At 43.2% G+C, this 15,661-nt stretch overlaps 1 protein-coding gene across 3 annotated transcripts in view; it reads left to right on the forward strand.

Annotated features, from left to right (window-relative positions):
• Window positions 1-2,343: 2,343 nt before the first annotated feature.
• LOC124795365 (very low-density lipoprotein receptor-like) overlaps window positions 2,344-15,661 on the forward strand; it is a 612,937-nt gene continuing 599,619 nt past the window's right edge. For all 3 annotated transcript variants that reach the window (XM_047259367.1, XM_047259366.1, XM_047259368.1), the window contains exon 1: window positions 2,344-2,604. In XM_047259367.1, coding sequence (XP_047115323.1) covers window positions 2,478-2,604 — 127 coding nt within the window. In that variant the 5' untranslated portion in view covers window positions 2,344-2,477. The remainder of the gene's footprint in view (window positions 2,605-15,661) is intronic.

The raw sequence follows: 15,661 nt of genomic DNA on the forward strand, positions 1-15,661 counted from the left end.
GATATCCCCTTTTGTTACCTGAAAAGACGTACCTATTACATACAAACTAATTTTTATGTAATTTACGTGACTATAAAACACTTTTTGATTACCGGTCGTGGACACTGAATAGCCAGACCCAAGTGCAAAAACAGTTTGGAACACATGTAAAATGGGCGAGCGCAGTGAACGAAACGAACAACTGGATACTGAACTAACTAGGGGCAGTCGGCAGTGGAACTGAGACAGTTGGTCATGCGAAGAACGATGAGTGCGGCCGAGGGAGACCGAGGCTGAGACAAGCACGCGACCGAGGCTGGAACAAGAACTGGCGAAGTGACCGCCGCGACCGAAGTGAACTATGAACCGATCGTTCCTTGGAATTCGTTCCTCGGTCCTTTCGTTCATCTTGGTGAACCGTTCCTTTGCATCCGTTCGTTCGCGAGCTACCCATCTGTAGAGTGAACCAAAGTGTTGTTGTTCAGATATGGAGAAGATACAGAGAGGCAGGAAATGTGGATGACATGCCTCGCTCAGGCCACCCAAGGGATACTACTGTAGTGGACGACCGCTACCTACGGATCTACGGATTATGGCTCGGAGGAACCTTGACAGCAATGCCACCATGTTGAATAATCTTGTCGTGTTACGACTCAAACTGTGCACAATAGGCTGCATGATGCGCAACTTTACTCCCAAAGTCCATGGCGAGGTCCATCTTTGCAACCACGACACCATGTAGCGCGGTACAGATGGGCCCAGCAACATGCCGAATGGACCGCTCAGGATTGGCATAACGTTCTCTTCACCGATGATTGTCGCTTATGCCTTAAACCAAACAATCGTCGGAGACGTGTTTGGAGGCAACCCGGTCAGGCTGAACGCCTTAGACACACTTTCCAGCGAGTACACAAGGTGGAGGTTCCCTGCTGTTTTGGGTGGCATTATATGGGGCCGACGTACGCCGCTGGTGGTCATGGAAGGCGCTGTAACGGCTGTACGATACGTGAATGTCATCTTCCGGCCGATAGTGCAACCATAATGGCAGCATGCTGGCGAGGCATTCATCTTCAGTTCGCAACCCCATCGTGCACATCTTGTGAATGACGACATCGCTCGATTAGAGTGGCCAGCATGTTCTCCAGACATGAACCCTATCGAACATTCCTAAGATAGATTCAAAAGGACTGTTTACGGAAACGTGACCTACCAACCACTCTGAGGGATCTACGCCGAATCGCCGTTGACGAGTGGGACAATCTGGACCAACAGTGCCTTGATGGACTTGCGGATAGTATGCCACAACAAATACAGGCAGGCATCAATGCAAGAGGACGTGCTACTGGGTATTAGAGGTACCGGTATGTACAGCAATCTGGACCACCACGTCTGAAGGTCTCGCTGTATGGTAGTACAACATGCAATGTGTGGTTTTCAAGAGGAATAAAAAGGGCGGAAATGATATTTATGTTGATCTCTATTCCAGTTTTCTGTACAGGTTCCGGAAGTCTTGGAACCGAGGTGATGCAAAACTTTTTTTGATGTGTGTATGACAGCTTGTATATCTGCTCGTTTCTGTACATACTACCACCTCTCAAAGTTGCCTGCCCTAGAGTGCTAGCAACAACAGTAACGGTACATGCATTCCACTGTCAGAGGTATCAAAATAATTTTGGATTGCACCTTTCGACTTGTTCGTTCCCGGACCAGGATCCCTTGACTCAAGAAACTGATATATTTATCCTTCACCGTCATCCCTGACAGTTTGTAGCATCACCACCCAATCACCTTGTGCATACTTGGATAATCACGCTCCGGCGCTATAATTTCGACGCTCTGTAGCGTATTTGGATGACGTGTCCAGTCACGGGTTCCTATTCACATTTTGTTCCTGAATACATCTGCTACGTCCCCTCGAAGTTTGTCGGTGTAATTTTGAAGCACCCTGCATATACATCGCCTGTTATTTTTTTAAGGGGCTGGGGAGCGTCATAACCCCATTGAGCATCCCGTCCCCCACCACCGTGCCTCCACCCAACGCCTTGGATTCGCGCCTTTTAATAAGTGTACGGTGAAGAAAAACTTGAGAAGACGGAAACGATGGAGTCCCGTGCTTCTCGCCTCAATTTCTACTGTACTGATTTTCGTGTATCACAGTTTGTACTATGAGATGTGAAATTCAGCCCAACTTCCCCCTTCGGCAGACTGCGGTTTAGGAGTACCTCCCGCGCAAGGTAGGGAGGTTCGCGGAGCCCCCGCGAGGCGGCGCCAGCGTCCGCACCCTCCCCTCCACCGCCCACCGGGCCAGTGGCGGCCTTGCAACGATCAGCTGCGCGCGCACACCTTGGCCACGGCTGTCTCGCCCAGTCAGGCTCGTGCCGCCGAAGGAGTCGTTTGTGTACAGCTCCCGTTCCGCATCTGTAGCCGTTACTCGCAACACTAGCAGGAGTCTTGACTGCAACGGCACCACTAGTAACCCTACTGTTGTTGATCTTGGCATGGCCTTCGTGTACCTGCGGTCGCCGCTGTCCTTAACACCGTGGTGTTTAGTGATACTCAGCCTATTTGCGGCCACGTTGGTGCCTGGAGGTGCTGCGACCGGCAGTCTGCTCGCCCTCGATGACAGTGAGTAGTGTATTTTGTGTTCAGTGTGTGTCGTCTGCATCTCACTACACGCTTCCTGTCCACTCTGTATGCGCTAACAACGGTTATGGCTTTAAGCTTTTGTCAGAGGACTGACAAAACAATTTCTAATTTCCACTGGCTTTAATTTTATAGATAAAGGATGAATGACCTGCTTAGTCCGTTGGTAAATATTAGTTTTAACAAACTTCTAATGAGAAAACAGCAACGAAAACTGTTCCGAAGTCAATGAAGTGACTTTATTAACTGCCAGCTGCCAGTCATACTTTGTTACGGTTGACAGAAACGTCTCGGTACCAGTTTTCAGATTTAATAAACACTGTACTTTGATTCTGACTTTAGAAAACTGCCTGACTTTTCTAAATAAACGTTAACTGACTTACAAGTTGGTTAATATTGTACAAGACGTAACATTTACGCAGCAGCATTTACTTCAAACTTTGCAATATTGAACGTATACAAAGGAGATACTTCATTTTCATTTTTGATGTATGTCATGCTACCTTGCTGTTTGTAATCTAGCCATTAAAGTTTTGTACCGATGTTGATTTTTTCCGTTTTTTTTCGATTTGGATTCAGGCCAGAGATCTTAATTGGCCAACAGCGTTTTTGCTGAAACTGTAACTAATGAGCGCTGTACAGCCGAAGGGAGACAGGTTTTAATCACGAGGTCGCTTGTTATCCACGGCACGATGGTTCCCACAACGAGCCGGCGTGTTGTCGTTTCTAGGGCGTTTTCCTGATGTGTAGATGATTGTCAAGTTTTGCTTTGCTTTTGACGCGAGCGGAAAAAATTTTTCTTTGCTGCAAAAGATTGGAGGGAAAGCGGCTAGGGGCGATATGTTAGCGGCTGTTTGCAAGCCTATGTGGGTGTTCAAAAACGGAAAAAAAAACCTGCGTCGAAGTGTTAACGTAGTGCATCATCTGGAGTGTACTGCTGTCGGATCGATGTGGTCCACGTGAGTAGATGAGAAATTCCGATGCTTGCGTGTTACCTGTACATAGGTAAAGCAAATAAATTGGAAACGTTGGTTTGCTTGCAAATGGGCTTCTCGTGTATTTTTTTAGGACCAAATTCATCCACCCAGTCTCATGGGGGTAGAATGGTTCGACGTACAATCAGAATTCCCTACGTCCCGGCATCATATCCGTACCGGCACACGAAGCGCTGTAGAAAGGCAAAGGCGCCTAATAACGAACAGATTCTAGGACAAAGCTGTGACCAAACATGTGAATTATTCAGAAATCGACGGAGCATTGGACGTACTCAAGTCGAGGTTATTTTCCATCCATTAGGCCACAAAAGTAGCATTTTCAGTGAATGACACGCTAATGTTGAATGGTTTACGCGTGTATGGACCAAAACAATATAGCAACATACTCTTTCAGATGCAGATAATTTAAAGCATTGTTTGCATCATAAGCCTGTCGAGCGGATTTGAGTTTTTGTAGTGATTATGACACTGGAATTGGGTTCCGCCCCGTGAAATGTTATTTGTGATGCCACTGATTTGCATTGTAGCCTGAGGCTTAGGTTATGTATAGAGGCGACAGGTTGTGATTGAATGTCAAATAAGTTATAACATATTGACTTGTAGTATATGTCCTTATGTTCACCCCATAACACACTTTGGTATGTTTAACGGACTTTTCTTTCAAGAAATCTAAAACTGCAAGGTAAATTCGGGAAACTTAGATAGCGGAAATGTGTTCGCGCGTATTTTAATGCATGCTACGAACGTAGTTCCGATATAAACTACGAAAAAATGCGAGAGACTAACGTAACTATTACCGGGTTTGATGGGACCGAGTTTGTCGTTTTTCCGTGCGATACTGATCGGCATTTTAGCTTCAGAGATGGTTCTTCAAACATAATTATTGGTTAGTCTTTTGCGTAGCCTCCACGTCAGCTAGAGCTAATGACTGCGATGTCGACAGATCGATAAACATAAGCTATAGCTTCTGTCCAAGCGCATCTGACGGAATTCGACTGTTAACGTTGGTAATTGTATATGATTGCCTTTCTGGGTGGGTAAATTATTGGGTATGTGGTCTTGTTGCCTAAGGGCTACTGACCATAAGGACAGAATATGTAGCTCTTAAGCAGTTACTCCCCCCCCCCCTTACCTTTAAAGTTACGTCGTCTCTGTGACTGTAGACTTATCGTCTCTCGAATTTCGTCTAATGGTAGTGCAGCCCCACTCTTTACATCAAGCAGCTTTTTTATTCATTTTACATGTTTCCATTATGCCGCTTTAATACCAGGAAGTGGTGCTTTAAAGTGGTATAGCCGTAGCAGGTAACCATAAATTCAATAAAAGAACTATTCATACTGCGTGAAGGTTAATGATGCTTGTTACAACACACACATTGCGATTTTCAGTGAAGGGGGTTAGGACGTCAAACGGGCCGACTTGGAGCAGGAGAGTCACCACAGGACATTTTATTTTCTACTGTGTATACTTTTACAAACAAATTCATAAAATTTTGTCAGCATGACCAGGAAGCATTCAGGATTCACACTCGTAGCAGCGGAAGTTCAAAAACATAACAAAATAATTTGTTTTACATGTGAAATTTCATCATTTTTCACTTACTGTTGGCTGCTTTTGTTGCTAAAGGTACATTTTTCTTCACAAGTAAGAGATTCTTTCATGAACTTTGCACAGCATACAAACCACACTTACAGGTGTATGAAACACTAGAATTTTCCAAATCTATTAAAAACTGTGGTAAAAAATTGAGATAATTAACTACAAAACTTAATTTTTTTCATAAATGAAATAGATTCTAGATCTTGACACTTTAAAGTGTGGTTTGTATGCTGTGCAAAATTCATCGAACAGTCTCTTTTACTTATGATGAAAAGTATAACTATAGCAACAAATGCAGCCAATAGTAAGTGAAAAAATGATGAAATTTCACATGTAAAAAATATTATTTTGTTATGTTTTTTAACTTCCGCTGCTACGAGTGTGAATCCTGAATCCTTCCTGGTCATGCTGAAAAAGTTTTATGAATTTACTTGTAAAAGTATAGACAGTGGAACTTAGAATGTCCTGTGGTGCCTCTCCTGCTCCAAGTCGGCCCGTTTGAAGTCCTACCCCCCTGAAGTACAGTTACGTGACTCGTTGTGGCCGTACCTAGAGTTGGATGTTCTGCCAGGTACGGACACCAAAACGTCTCCAGTACATTATGGAACAAGTAGTGTGTGTTTGTCTAAGTGGTACCGATTGACCAAAAAGATGCAGCGTACGTGGTAGTTGAAACACACTTGCCTATTTGCATGTAAAATAAATTTAATTTTGATGCTATTTTTGGCTTGTGTGATTTTGGGCCCCGCTATTAAATCTTGGTTGTTGTATCACAGATCTGTAGTGTAGTGTGAGGTGTAGATTATGTCGAAAGGTGAAAATTTGGTAGAGTTTGCTAAGGCAACGCATTTAAATGTCAAAGGTAATGGTAAGACTATTCTGTATCGTAGCCAAAGTTTACTTTCGTGCCATGTTCAAACGGTGTTTGCCGTACGTAACGCACTTCGACGAAAAACTAAAAATCGAAAACTAAATTCATAAAACGTTTTAGATGATCATCTCTTTGACGAGTATTTTAATGCGTATTGTGTATATATGCCGTACATAAATTACGACAAATGCAAGGGAATGGTTCAGTACGGTGTAGATGTAACTGGATGTCGGAACACTAGTTGCCGGCCACGCAGCGGCTCTCTCAAAAGGCACCTGGGTGCGTCGCAACCGCGTTCGCCCCACTCTTTCCTCTCTCGCGTCAGCCGTGGTATAATTATCGCCTGGACCTGTTTACCGCGGCGCCCCAAGGGCGGGCAGCGCGCGACCACTGCCGGGGTGGACCGCTGCCGCAGCTGGTCACCTGCTCCATTCAGGCGCGCGCCGCGGCAGACCAATCCAACACACTGCCGAAAGCAACGGCGGGTACCGCGAAGCTATTCTGGTGGGTGGTGCTGCCTGCCTGTCGGGAGCGCATCTGCTGCCTCCCAAGGCTGCCGCTGACGTCCGCGCAGCAGCCCGGCCGACGCACGCCAATCCGCGGGTCACTTTGGCCGCTGTGTGTACTCTTTCTAGCTCGTCCGAGACGCAGCTAGCAAACTCCGGATCGTAGCCGGAACCGTATCTCCCACTGCAACACTAAAGGTCGCTGCACACGCATCGAATTACATCCCGACCGACAAAATTTCGTGGCAGCCTGCAGACGTCTCGACCGACTGCACTGAGCGATTACAGTGCTGTGTTGTCGTCATTTGTTTATCCTAAGTTTGTTTATGTTCTACGAGATCCCTCTTGGTTTTACTTAGAAACAAGAGTGAATTTCCTTGGCTTTTTTAGAGATAACAAGGCAACTAAATCAGAGAGAAACCTGTGGGCAAAGTAACGGCAAGGAAAGAAATTTAACCACGTTCTGTCAGAGACAGCAAAGGACTTGGAAGAGCAGTTGAACGGAATGGACAGTGTCTTGAAAGGAGGATATAAGATGAACATCAACAAAAGCAAAACAAGGATAATGGAACGTAGTCGAATTAAGTCAGGTGATGCTGAGGGAATTAGATTAGGAAATGAGACACTTACAGTAGTAAATGAGTTTTGCTATTTGGGGAGCAAAATAACTGATAATGGTCGAAGTAGAGAGGACATAAAATATAGACTGGCAATGGCAAGGAAAGCGTTTCTGAAGAAAAATTTGTTAACATCGAGTATAGATTTGTCAGGAAGTCGTTTCTGAAAGTATTCGTCTGGAGTGTAGCCATGTATGGAAGTGAAACATGGACGATAAATAGTTTAGACAAGAAGAGAATAGAAGCTTTCGAAATGTGGTGCTACAGAAGTATGCTGAAGATTAGATGGGTAGATGACATAACTAATGAGGAGGTATTAAATAGAATTGGGGAGAAGAGGAGCTTGTGGCACAACTTGACTAGAAGAAGGGATCGGTTAGTAGGACATGTTCTGATGCATCAAGGGATCAACAATTTAGTATTGGAGGGCAGTGTGGAGGGCAAAAATCGTAGAGGGAGACAAAGAGATGAATACACTAAGCAAATTCGGAAGGATGTAGTTTGCAGTAAGTACTGGGAGATGAAGCTTGCACAAGATAGAGTAGCATGGAGAGCTGCATCAAACCAGTCTCAGGACTGAAAACAACAACAACAACTGCTACTTAAGCAACTGGGACCTGACGACTTTCATAATTATCTAAGAACGGATGAAACATGCATTTTGGCGCTGCTGAACATCAAACCATTTATTAACGATTAAGAATAAAGCCACGAGAGAGGCATTAAGTTGGAAGGAGAAGCCTCTCTCGCCAACTTACAGCCTACATTATAATTTCTAATCATTGGCAGGAGTTAAGATTACCTCAGATTCAGTGCTGTTGTATTCCCACAATCAACTAAATGGTTCCTGAAACATGCAACGTGATTTATAGTTGACCGAGGAGGTACATCATGATAAAACAAAATAAAGTGGGTGTTCACGTAAACTTTGTTAATTTATCTATGTAGCATAAAAGATGGCCTACAAATCCCACATGGTGCTCTTCATAGCAGCGGGCTTCGACACAGACTTGATTTTTTTTAACCCTTGTACCAATGAAACAAGACTGTTTATTGGATTAACGTCAATTAAACGTAGATCTGTCGGTTTTTCGATTTCTTTCCTATAAGTATCGGAAACAAAACTTAACAGAAAAGCGGGAGGTCAACGGACTTTTATTTTTTTCTAAATGACATAGGAAACCATTACGGAAGATGTTTTATTTCTTGCCTCTATATTGCTATACTCCTCGAATTACGTATGCCAAAAACTTCTGCACTCTTTAAATTTCTCCACGAACTCTGCCCTTGGAGTTTTGTCCGCCTCGTACCCTGCAACGTATCAGAACAGCATTTAACCCCGTGCGGTGACGAGAGACGAACTTTGGTAGGGCGGCTGGCACGACAGCGCTACACACGGCACAGTTTGCTGGGGGGTGGGGGAGGAGGGGGGTTGGGAGGAAATGGTGGCTTATCGGATGTCAGGTGTTCTACCCACTCGACGTCCCGACGAGGGATGTTCGTCCGTCGGTCAAACCGCCTACATACGTCCAATATGTAAGTACGTCGGTTGGTGCGTGTGTGGGGCCCTTAAGTTTATTCACTGACGATGCTGTTGCATACAGTCCTACAGTTTCGTTCGTGGACAACCGCAATGGACTTCAGAAAACTTCTATGTAATTGAAGATGTACCAGTAAATGTTTGTCAAAATTGTATATCTCCGGAAGTTCTTTGCCGATTGCGTCGATATTTAGTCGAAACGTTGATTTCGAATACGCGCGCAATTTGGATACTTATTTTTAAACACTCAGCGTGGTTCTCAGTAACATCTAAAAAAGAAAAACTGTGGCGACGTAAGATTACGCCTGAGACAAGTAATTTGACACATGGGGAAGTAAATGTTGCGGAATACTCCAAAAGTGGATGTCAAATGTTGAACATGTGACGTCACACCGCAATACGAAATGTATTTTCCAGCTCGTCCATGAAGGAATGATGGAGCGATGCAGTACTTACATCCAAGCAAATGGTGCAAATTTCGAAGACATTTCGTAAGTGCGATCTGTTTTAAAAGTTACAAAATTACTGCCTTCGCTGTACCCAACCAAAATCCATTCTTCTTCTGGGTTTCTTTCTTCTTTCCTATTTTTTTTACAGACCTTATGTAGTAACACACCAAAGTGAATACTTGGGTTAGGATGGGCAGATGGGATAGAGAGATGGGCTCAACCGCTGCACGTGCGGCGAAGTACATCGTCTGGTGACGTCGCATGTTCAGCATTCGTCATCCACTTTCACCGTATGTCCCGACGTTTGCTGCTCCCATGTGTCTTATACTGAATTACTACTCTCACCGTCACCTGTGTCGCTTCGAAAGGTTTTAAACGTTAATAACAATAATCATAATCATGTATATAATATATAAATCTATAAATCTTATAATATATAAATCTTTGACTTATAAAGGGAAACGTTAGTATATCATCCATATCATCTATTCATTCTCTCAGCGACAACACCGGCACCGAAACGGAATATAACAGAGAGAAGGCCGAAATACTGAATTCGTTCTTCCGAAGTTGTTTCACTGCGGAAGATCGTAACACTGCTCCTCCTCTCAATCGTCGTACGAACCTCGAAATGGCAGATTTTGAGACAGCCGATCGCGGAATTGAAAAGCAGCTACAATCGCTTAGTAGTGGAAAGACTTCAGGACCAGATGAGACACCTATAAGGCTTCCTATAAAGATTATGCGAAAGAACTTGCTCCCTTTCTAGCCATAACTTATCGTAGACAGCTTGAGCAACGAAAGCTACCAAACGAATGGAAAACACCGCGGGTCATTCCCGTTTTTAAGAATGGCCCTAAGACAGATCCATACAATTACAGACCTATATCGTTGACGTCAATCTGTTGTAGAATTATGGAACATTTCTTATGCTCATGAGTTATGACGTTTTTGGAAAATAAACATCTCTATAAAAATCAATATGGATTTCGCAAACAGAGGTCCTGCGCAACTCGGCTAGCTCTGTTCCTCCATGAGCTCCACGGCGCAGTGGACAACGGCACTCAGGTTGATGCCGTGTTCCTTGGTTTCAGTAAGGCATTTGACACCGTCTCGTGTTGCCGTTTAATGAAAAAAGTACGAGCTTACGGAGTATCGGAGCAGACTTGCGATTGGATTCAAGACATTCTTGCAAATAGAACTCAACACGTCGCTCTTAACGGAACAAAACCGACAGATGAAAAAGCAATATCCGGAGTACAACGAGGAAGTGTGATAGGACCGTTGCTGTTTACAATATATATAAATGATTTAGTAGAAAACGTCGGATGCTCTTTTTTTTAATTCTATTCGCAGATGATGCAGTTGTCTATACCAAAGTAGCAACGCCAGAAGATAGTAAGAATCTGCAGAACGACCTGCACAAAATTGATGAATGGTGCAGATTCTGGCAGTTGACCCTGCGCGTAAATAAATGTAACACAGGAAAAGAAATCCACTACTGGACAGCTACACTACTGATGACAAATAGCTGGAGACAGCGTCTGCCGTAAAATATCTAGGCGTAACTATCCACAGCGATCTTAAGTGGAATGACCACATAAAACAGATAGTAGGATAAGCAGATACCAGAATCTGATTCATCAGAAGAATCTTAAGGAAATGTAACTCATCCACTAAAGAAGTGGCATATAAGGCGCTTGTTCGCCAGATTCTTGAGTATTGTTCATCTAAATGGGATCCCTATCAGGTAGGGCTACTAGAGTACATAGAGAAGATCCAACGAAGAGCGACGCGTTTCTTCACGGGATCGGTTAGCAGGCAAGAGAGCGTTAGGAAAATGCTAAAGTAACTCCGCTGGTAGACGTTACAGGAGAGGCATTGTGCCTCACGTAGAGATTTACTATAGAAATTTCTTGAAAGCACTTTTCAGGAGGAGTCGGACAACATATAAAATCTCCCCCCCCCCCCCCACACACACACACACACACACACACACACACACACACACACACACACACACACACACACACAAAAATCTCGCGTATTGACCACGAGGAGAACATTCGAGAAATTAGAGACAATACAGAGGCTTACCGACAATCATTCTTCCCATGCACTTTTCACGAGTGGAACGGGGTTGGATGGATCAGATAGTGGTACCGAAAGTACCCTCCGCCACACACCATTGGGTGGCTTGCGGAGTATGATGTAGACGTAGATCTGATGTCAGTATAGTTATATACTAAGCGACAAGCAGGAAGACTAGGATAAACTTCACACCTGGTGTAGCGAATGGTAGCTGCCTTTAAATGTAAGAGAATGCCTATAATAAAGCGAGAGCTTCCGATAATATTTGGAGCCAGTCTCATTGAATATTTGGGGGTAATAAAAAGCTGTATGAAATGGGAAAATTCCATAAAATCAATGTTAGAGAAGAAAGACTTCCTGGAAGTTTTCTTGTTAATTTCGGCGCATCTCTAAATAAAACCGCAGACAAGTGCGACCTGTTCCAGAGTATTCTTCCAGTGTTCGTAGTACATGTCACAGAGCATGATAGATACTCTGGGAATTAAGACCAATTACTACGATAGTAAATAATCGGTATACCAAACAAGAAAGCGCAACAGTAATCAGGAAGTTTAACTGGGATTAATAAGACTTAGTTTCCATGAAAACGTTATTGGTAAAATTTCGCGAACATGTAGTCGAAGAAAGCCGACCGACCACGTCGCTACCACCAGCGTATACCTCGCGTAAGGCGCATGAAAAAGAGTTGACAGAGGGTAGGGGGCGAATGGAGTAGGAAACGAAAACGAGAAGACTAGTTCCATACACCCTCCATCAAGCACTACACCATGGCCTGGGGCCTGTGTAAGTAGATACAGATTCCTATACTGAGACTAAATCGTGAAACAGGAGCGTTTCATCAGAAATTGGCTTCGGGAATGTTAAGAACTAACCTTCTGTTAAACTATCAGTGAGCTTACCCTTTCTTCTACAGGTACCTGTACTTCTAGAATGCTCATTAACTGCACAATGCAAATCTTCGTATTACGGGCTTTTTATTCCATGAGCTTAGCGTAAGGAGCGAAGTAGAGGGGCTGACGTACAAGTAATTTTTTTCCCGCCTTTCACCAACAAAAATAGATTTGTAAATAGATTTAAGAGTATCAGATTTCTATAGTGAATGCAAGAACTCGTTTTATTGAAAGAAGTCATTAATATTTTTAATTTACGATTGTACTAACCCCATGTTAGAGCACTGATCGCCTGCATTGAAAGAATACATCCATCCTTGAAAATTGGTACTCAGTTACAGGAATTGTTACATTGAAAATAGTTGACATTCCGCAAACGATTTGTAAGTGAATTTCGGTAGCTGTTTAACTGACAATAAAATTACCCTGTACGTAAAGAAAGCAACAGGACTAACGCATTGTCATAGGAAGCTAGGTGCAATGTGTAGCACGAACACCTAATCTATATTCGAGAATGTAATTTTTCGCGGCGACACTGTTGAATTTTTTCTCTCCGCGTTCGATTTAAATAACCTAAACTGTCTCGAGCGTTTTTCATCTGGAATTAATTTCCAGCAAACATTTACTACCGATGTATCGTTACAACGCGGAAGCGCTGTAACAAATGTGTATGAAAAGCAGAGCGCAGAATCGCGGTATGAAGGGGGAGGGTACTTGATGTTTGGCTCCTATTTGAGCTAGGAACATAGAACGAAAAGTTCTTGGTTTATCCCGGACCACCGGCCATTTCGTATAATCGTTAGAAAATTTTACTGTGGCTGTGTTACAGTATATTAAGCAAGGTTTCTACGACTAACCGGAACTGTCGCCCAGGTAAACTGTGCGAATCGATCACTTCCTTTTGAAAAAGATTTTAAATGGGCCGAAATTAAAATTCGGCTAATTGCATCATTTGTATGTGAACTGTTCTGCTTTCACGTGCAAACACATGCAAACAACACGTTCTTCCGGGAGATTTCTGAAGGGCACCCCCCCTTTAAATTTTTACGAATCGGTAAACATTGCACAAAGATAAATAGTCAAAAGTATTTTTTTTATCGAACAATCTTTATCCGTTGTCGAGATACGATGGTTTAAAGTTCAGCTAAATGTAGCACTTGTAATTCGTTCCTACGTGAATTGAATGCTCGGAAACGGTTCAGAGTGAATCAAATAAATAAAAAAATTCATTCTTAAGACAGAATTGAAAACTCGCTTTCAAAAATCTAGCTTCTTTCGGATTTTACGTGCAGAAACGATACTTCTACATTTCGAACTTGTGCGAATTGGTGCAAATTCTGTACAAAGGTAGACAAATACATGCAATTACTGGTTGTCCTGTTTCCTGTTTTGTGAAAGCTTTCTCCATTGCCACGATATAAAAACATGGTTCGAAAGACAATAAAAAGAACTTATACCGGATGATTCGTCGCCAGAGTCAACAAAAATATGCATAGGTCGCCAAGCTGTGGCAATCTAATGTCGAAATTATGCTAGAGTAAAACCTGTGTACCGGAATGAAAAATGTTCTTATCGTAGCACAAAAAGGTGAAAATATCGTGGGCAGAATCATGGCTGTAGAAGAAGGGAAGTAGTTTTCATCTTACCTGGGAGCTTCAAAGACATTTACATCAAAACATCTTGACATACTCGCGCTTTTTTACGAGTTAAGCCCACTTACCAAGCGCAATGAGCTCTCACAAGGAAACCTCCCCATCGCACCCCCCTCAGATGTAGTTATAAGTTGGCACAGTGAATAGGCCTTGAAAAACTGAACACAGATCAATCGAGAAAACAGGAAGAAGTTGTGTGGAACTATGAAAAAAAAACAAAATATACAAACTGAGTAGTCCATGCGCAAGACAGGCAACATCAAGGATAGTATGCGCTCAGGAGCGCACAACTTCTTCCTGTTTTCTCGATTGATCTGTGTTCAGTTTTTCAGGGCCTATCCACAGTGCCAACTTATAACTAAATCTGTAGGGGGTGCGATGGGGAGGTTCCCTTGTTAGTTACAAGGTGTTAGCACACCTCCGTCTTGCGATTTATGGACTAAACTCCTTGATCTTGTGCCAAAATTGAGGAGACCCACCAGCCGTAGTAAATGTAACATGTGCTTGACACGATGCGTTGCATTACATGACATGGGTATTAATATTAACTAGTAAAAAGTGCGAATATGTAAAGAAGTTTTGATTTAGATGTCTTTGAAGCTGCCAGATAAACCGAAAATCTAGTCCCTGCTTTTACATCCCTAACTTTGCCAACGGTATATTCGTCTTTTTTACGCTATGAAAGGAACATTTTTCATTCTAATTTATTCGTTGTTGAAGTGTTTGAAGATACACGGACAGTGGTGTACATACAGGATAATTAGAAGCAGCAAACAGTCGAGATTTATTGCTTTGCATTGTTTTATACACACACACACACACACACACACACACACACACACACACAATTCTTTCGTATACATGATTGTACTGCAGTCTCAAGTGAGCCGACAGTTACAGTTAATTCGTTAACAAATACATATTTCGTGGCAGATGACGCGTAGTTACAGTTTATGGCCAAATCGTGCTTAAATTTTACAATGTAGGCTTTAACGGCCGGTGTTGTCTTCAGTTAAAACTTCCGAGCTGAGAGGCCGTGCTCGATGTATAAAATTTCCATCTGCGGGAGATATCTTCTGAGGTCGTCCGCGCGACCTCAGATGATGTCGCCCGCAGATGGAGACGAAACGTCAGGTGGAAATTTTATACATCGACCACGGCCTTTCAGCCCGGAAATTTTAACAGAAGGCGTGCTTAAATTCTTAAATTTCGTTATGTTATCGCCCACGGCTGTCCTAATAGTAGATGTCGCTGCCTCTGCTGATTAAGTCCCGGTTTCCACTATCGGCTATTATTTCGCCTTTCTTCTGTAATAGATTTTCCTGGAATGGAGTCCAGGCAGTCTCGGGTGGCCAACCGAGGAGGAGGGGAAGCGGTACTGACACGGAAAGCGCCGGCTGTGTGACAAGACTAAGCAAGCTGAGCATTATACAACCAACAATGTTAGGATTACTTTAATTAGGTCGCATACGTTACCTATGCTCTTTTTAGTACATCTATATAATCCACAACGCTCCGTATGTTACATAGTGGAGGATACCATAAACCATGACTAGTCATTTCCTTTCCTGTTTCATTCGCAAATAGAGTGAGAGAAAAAGACTGTTCATGTGTCTTCCTATGAGCCCTAATTTGTCTTATCTTCGTGGTCCTTACGCAAGATGTACGCTTGCGACAGTAGCATCGTTCTGCCGTAAGCTTCAGATGCGGTTTTCTGGATTTTCTGGTGTTCCGGGAGAAGGACGCATTCTTCCTTCCAGGGAAATGTAGAAAGCTTTTAAATGCTGCAGAGTCCCTGATCTAGCGATACAGATATACGTTTAACACAT

Source organism: Schistocerca piceifrons, chromosome 4 (genome assembly GCF_021461385.2).
Source record: "Schistocerca piceifrons isolate TAMUIC-IGC-003096 chromosome 4, iqSchPice1.1, whole genome shotgun sequence".
Taxonomy (NCBI): Eukaryota; Metazoa; Arthropoda; class Insecta; order Orthoptera; family Acrididae; genus Schistocerca; species Schistocerca piceifrons.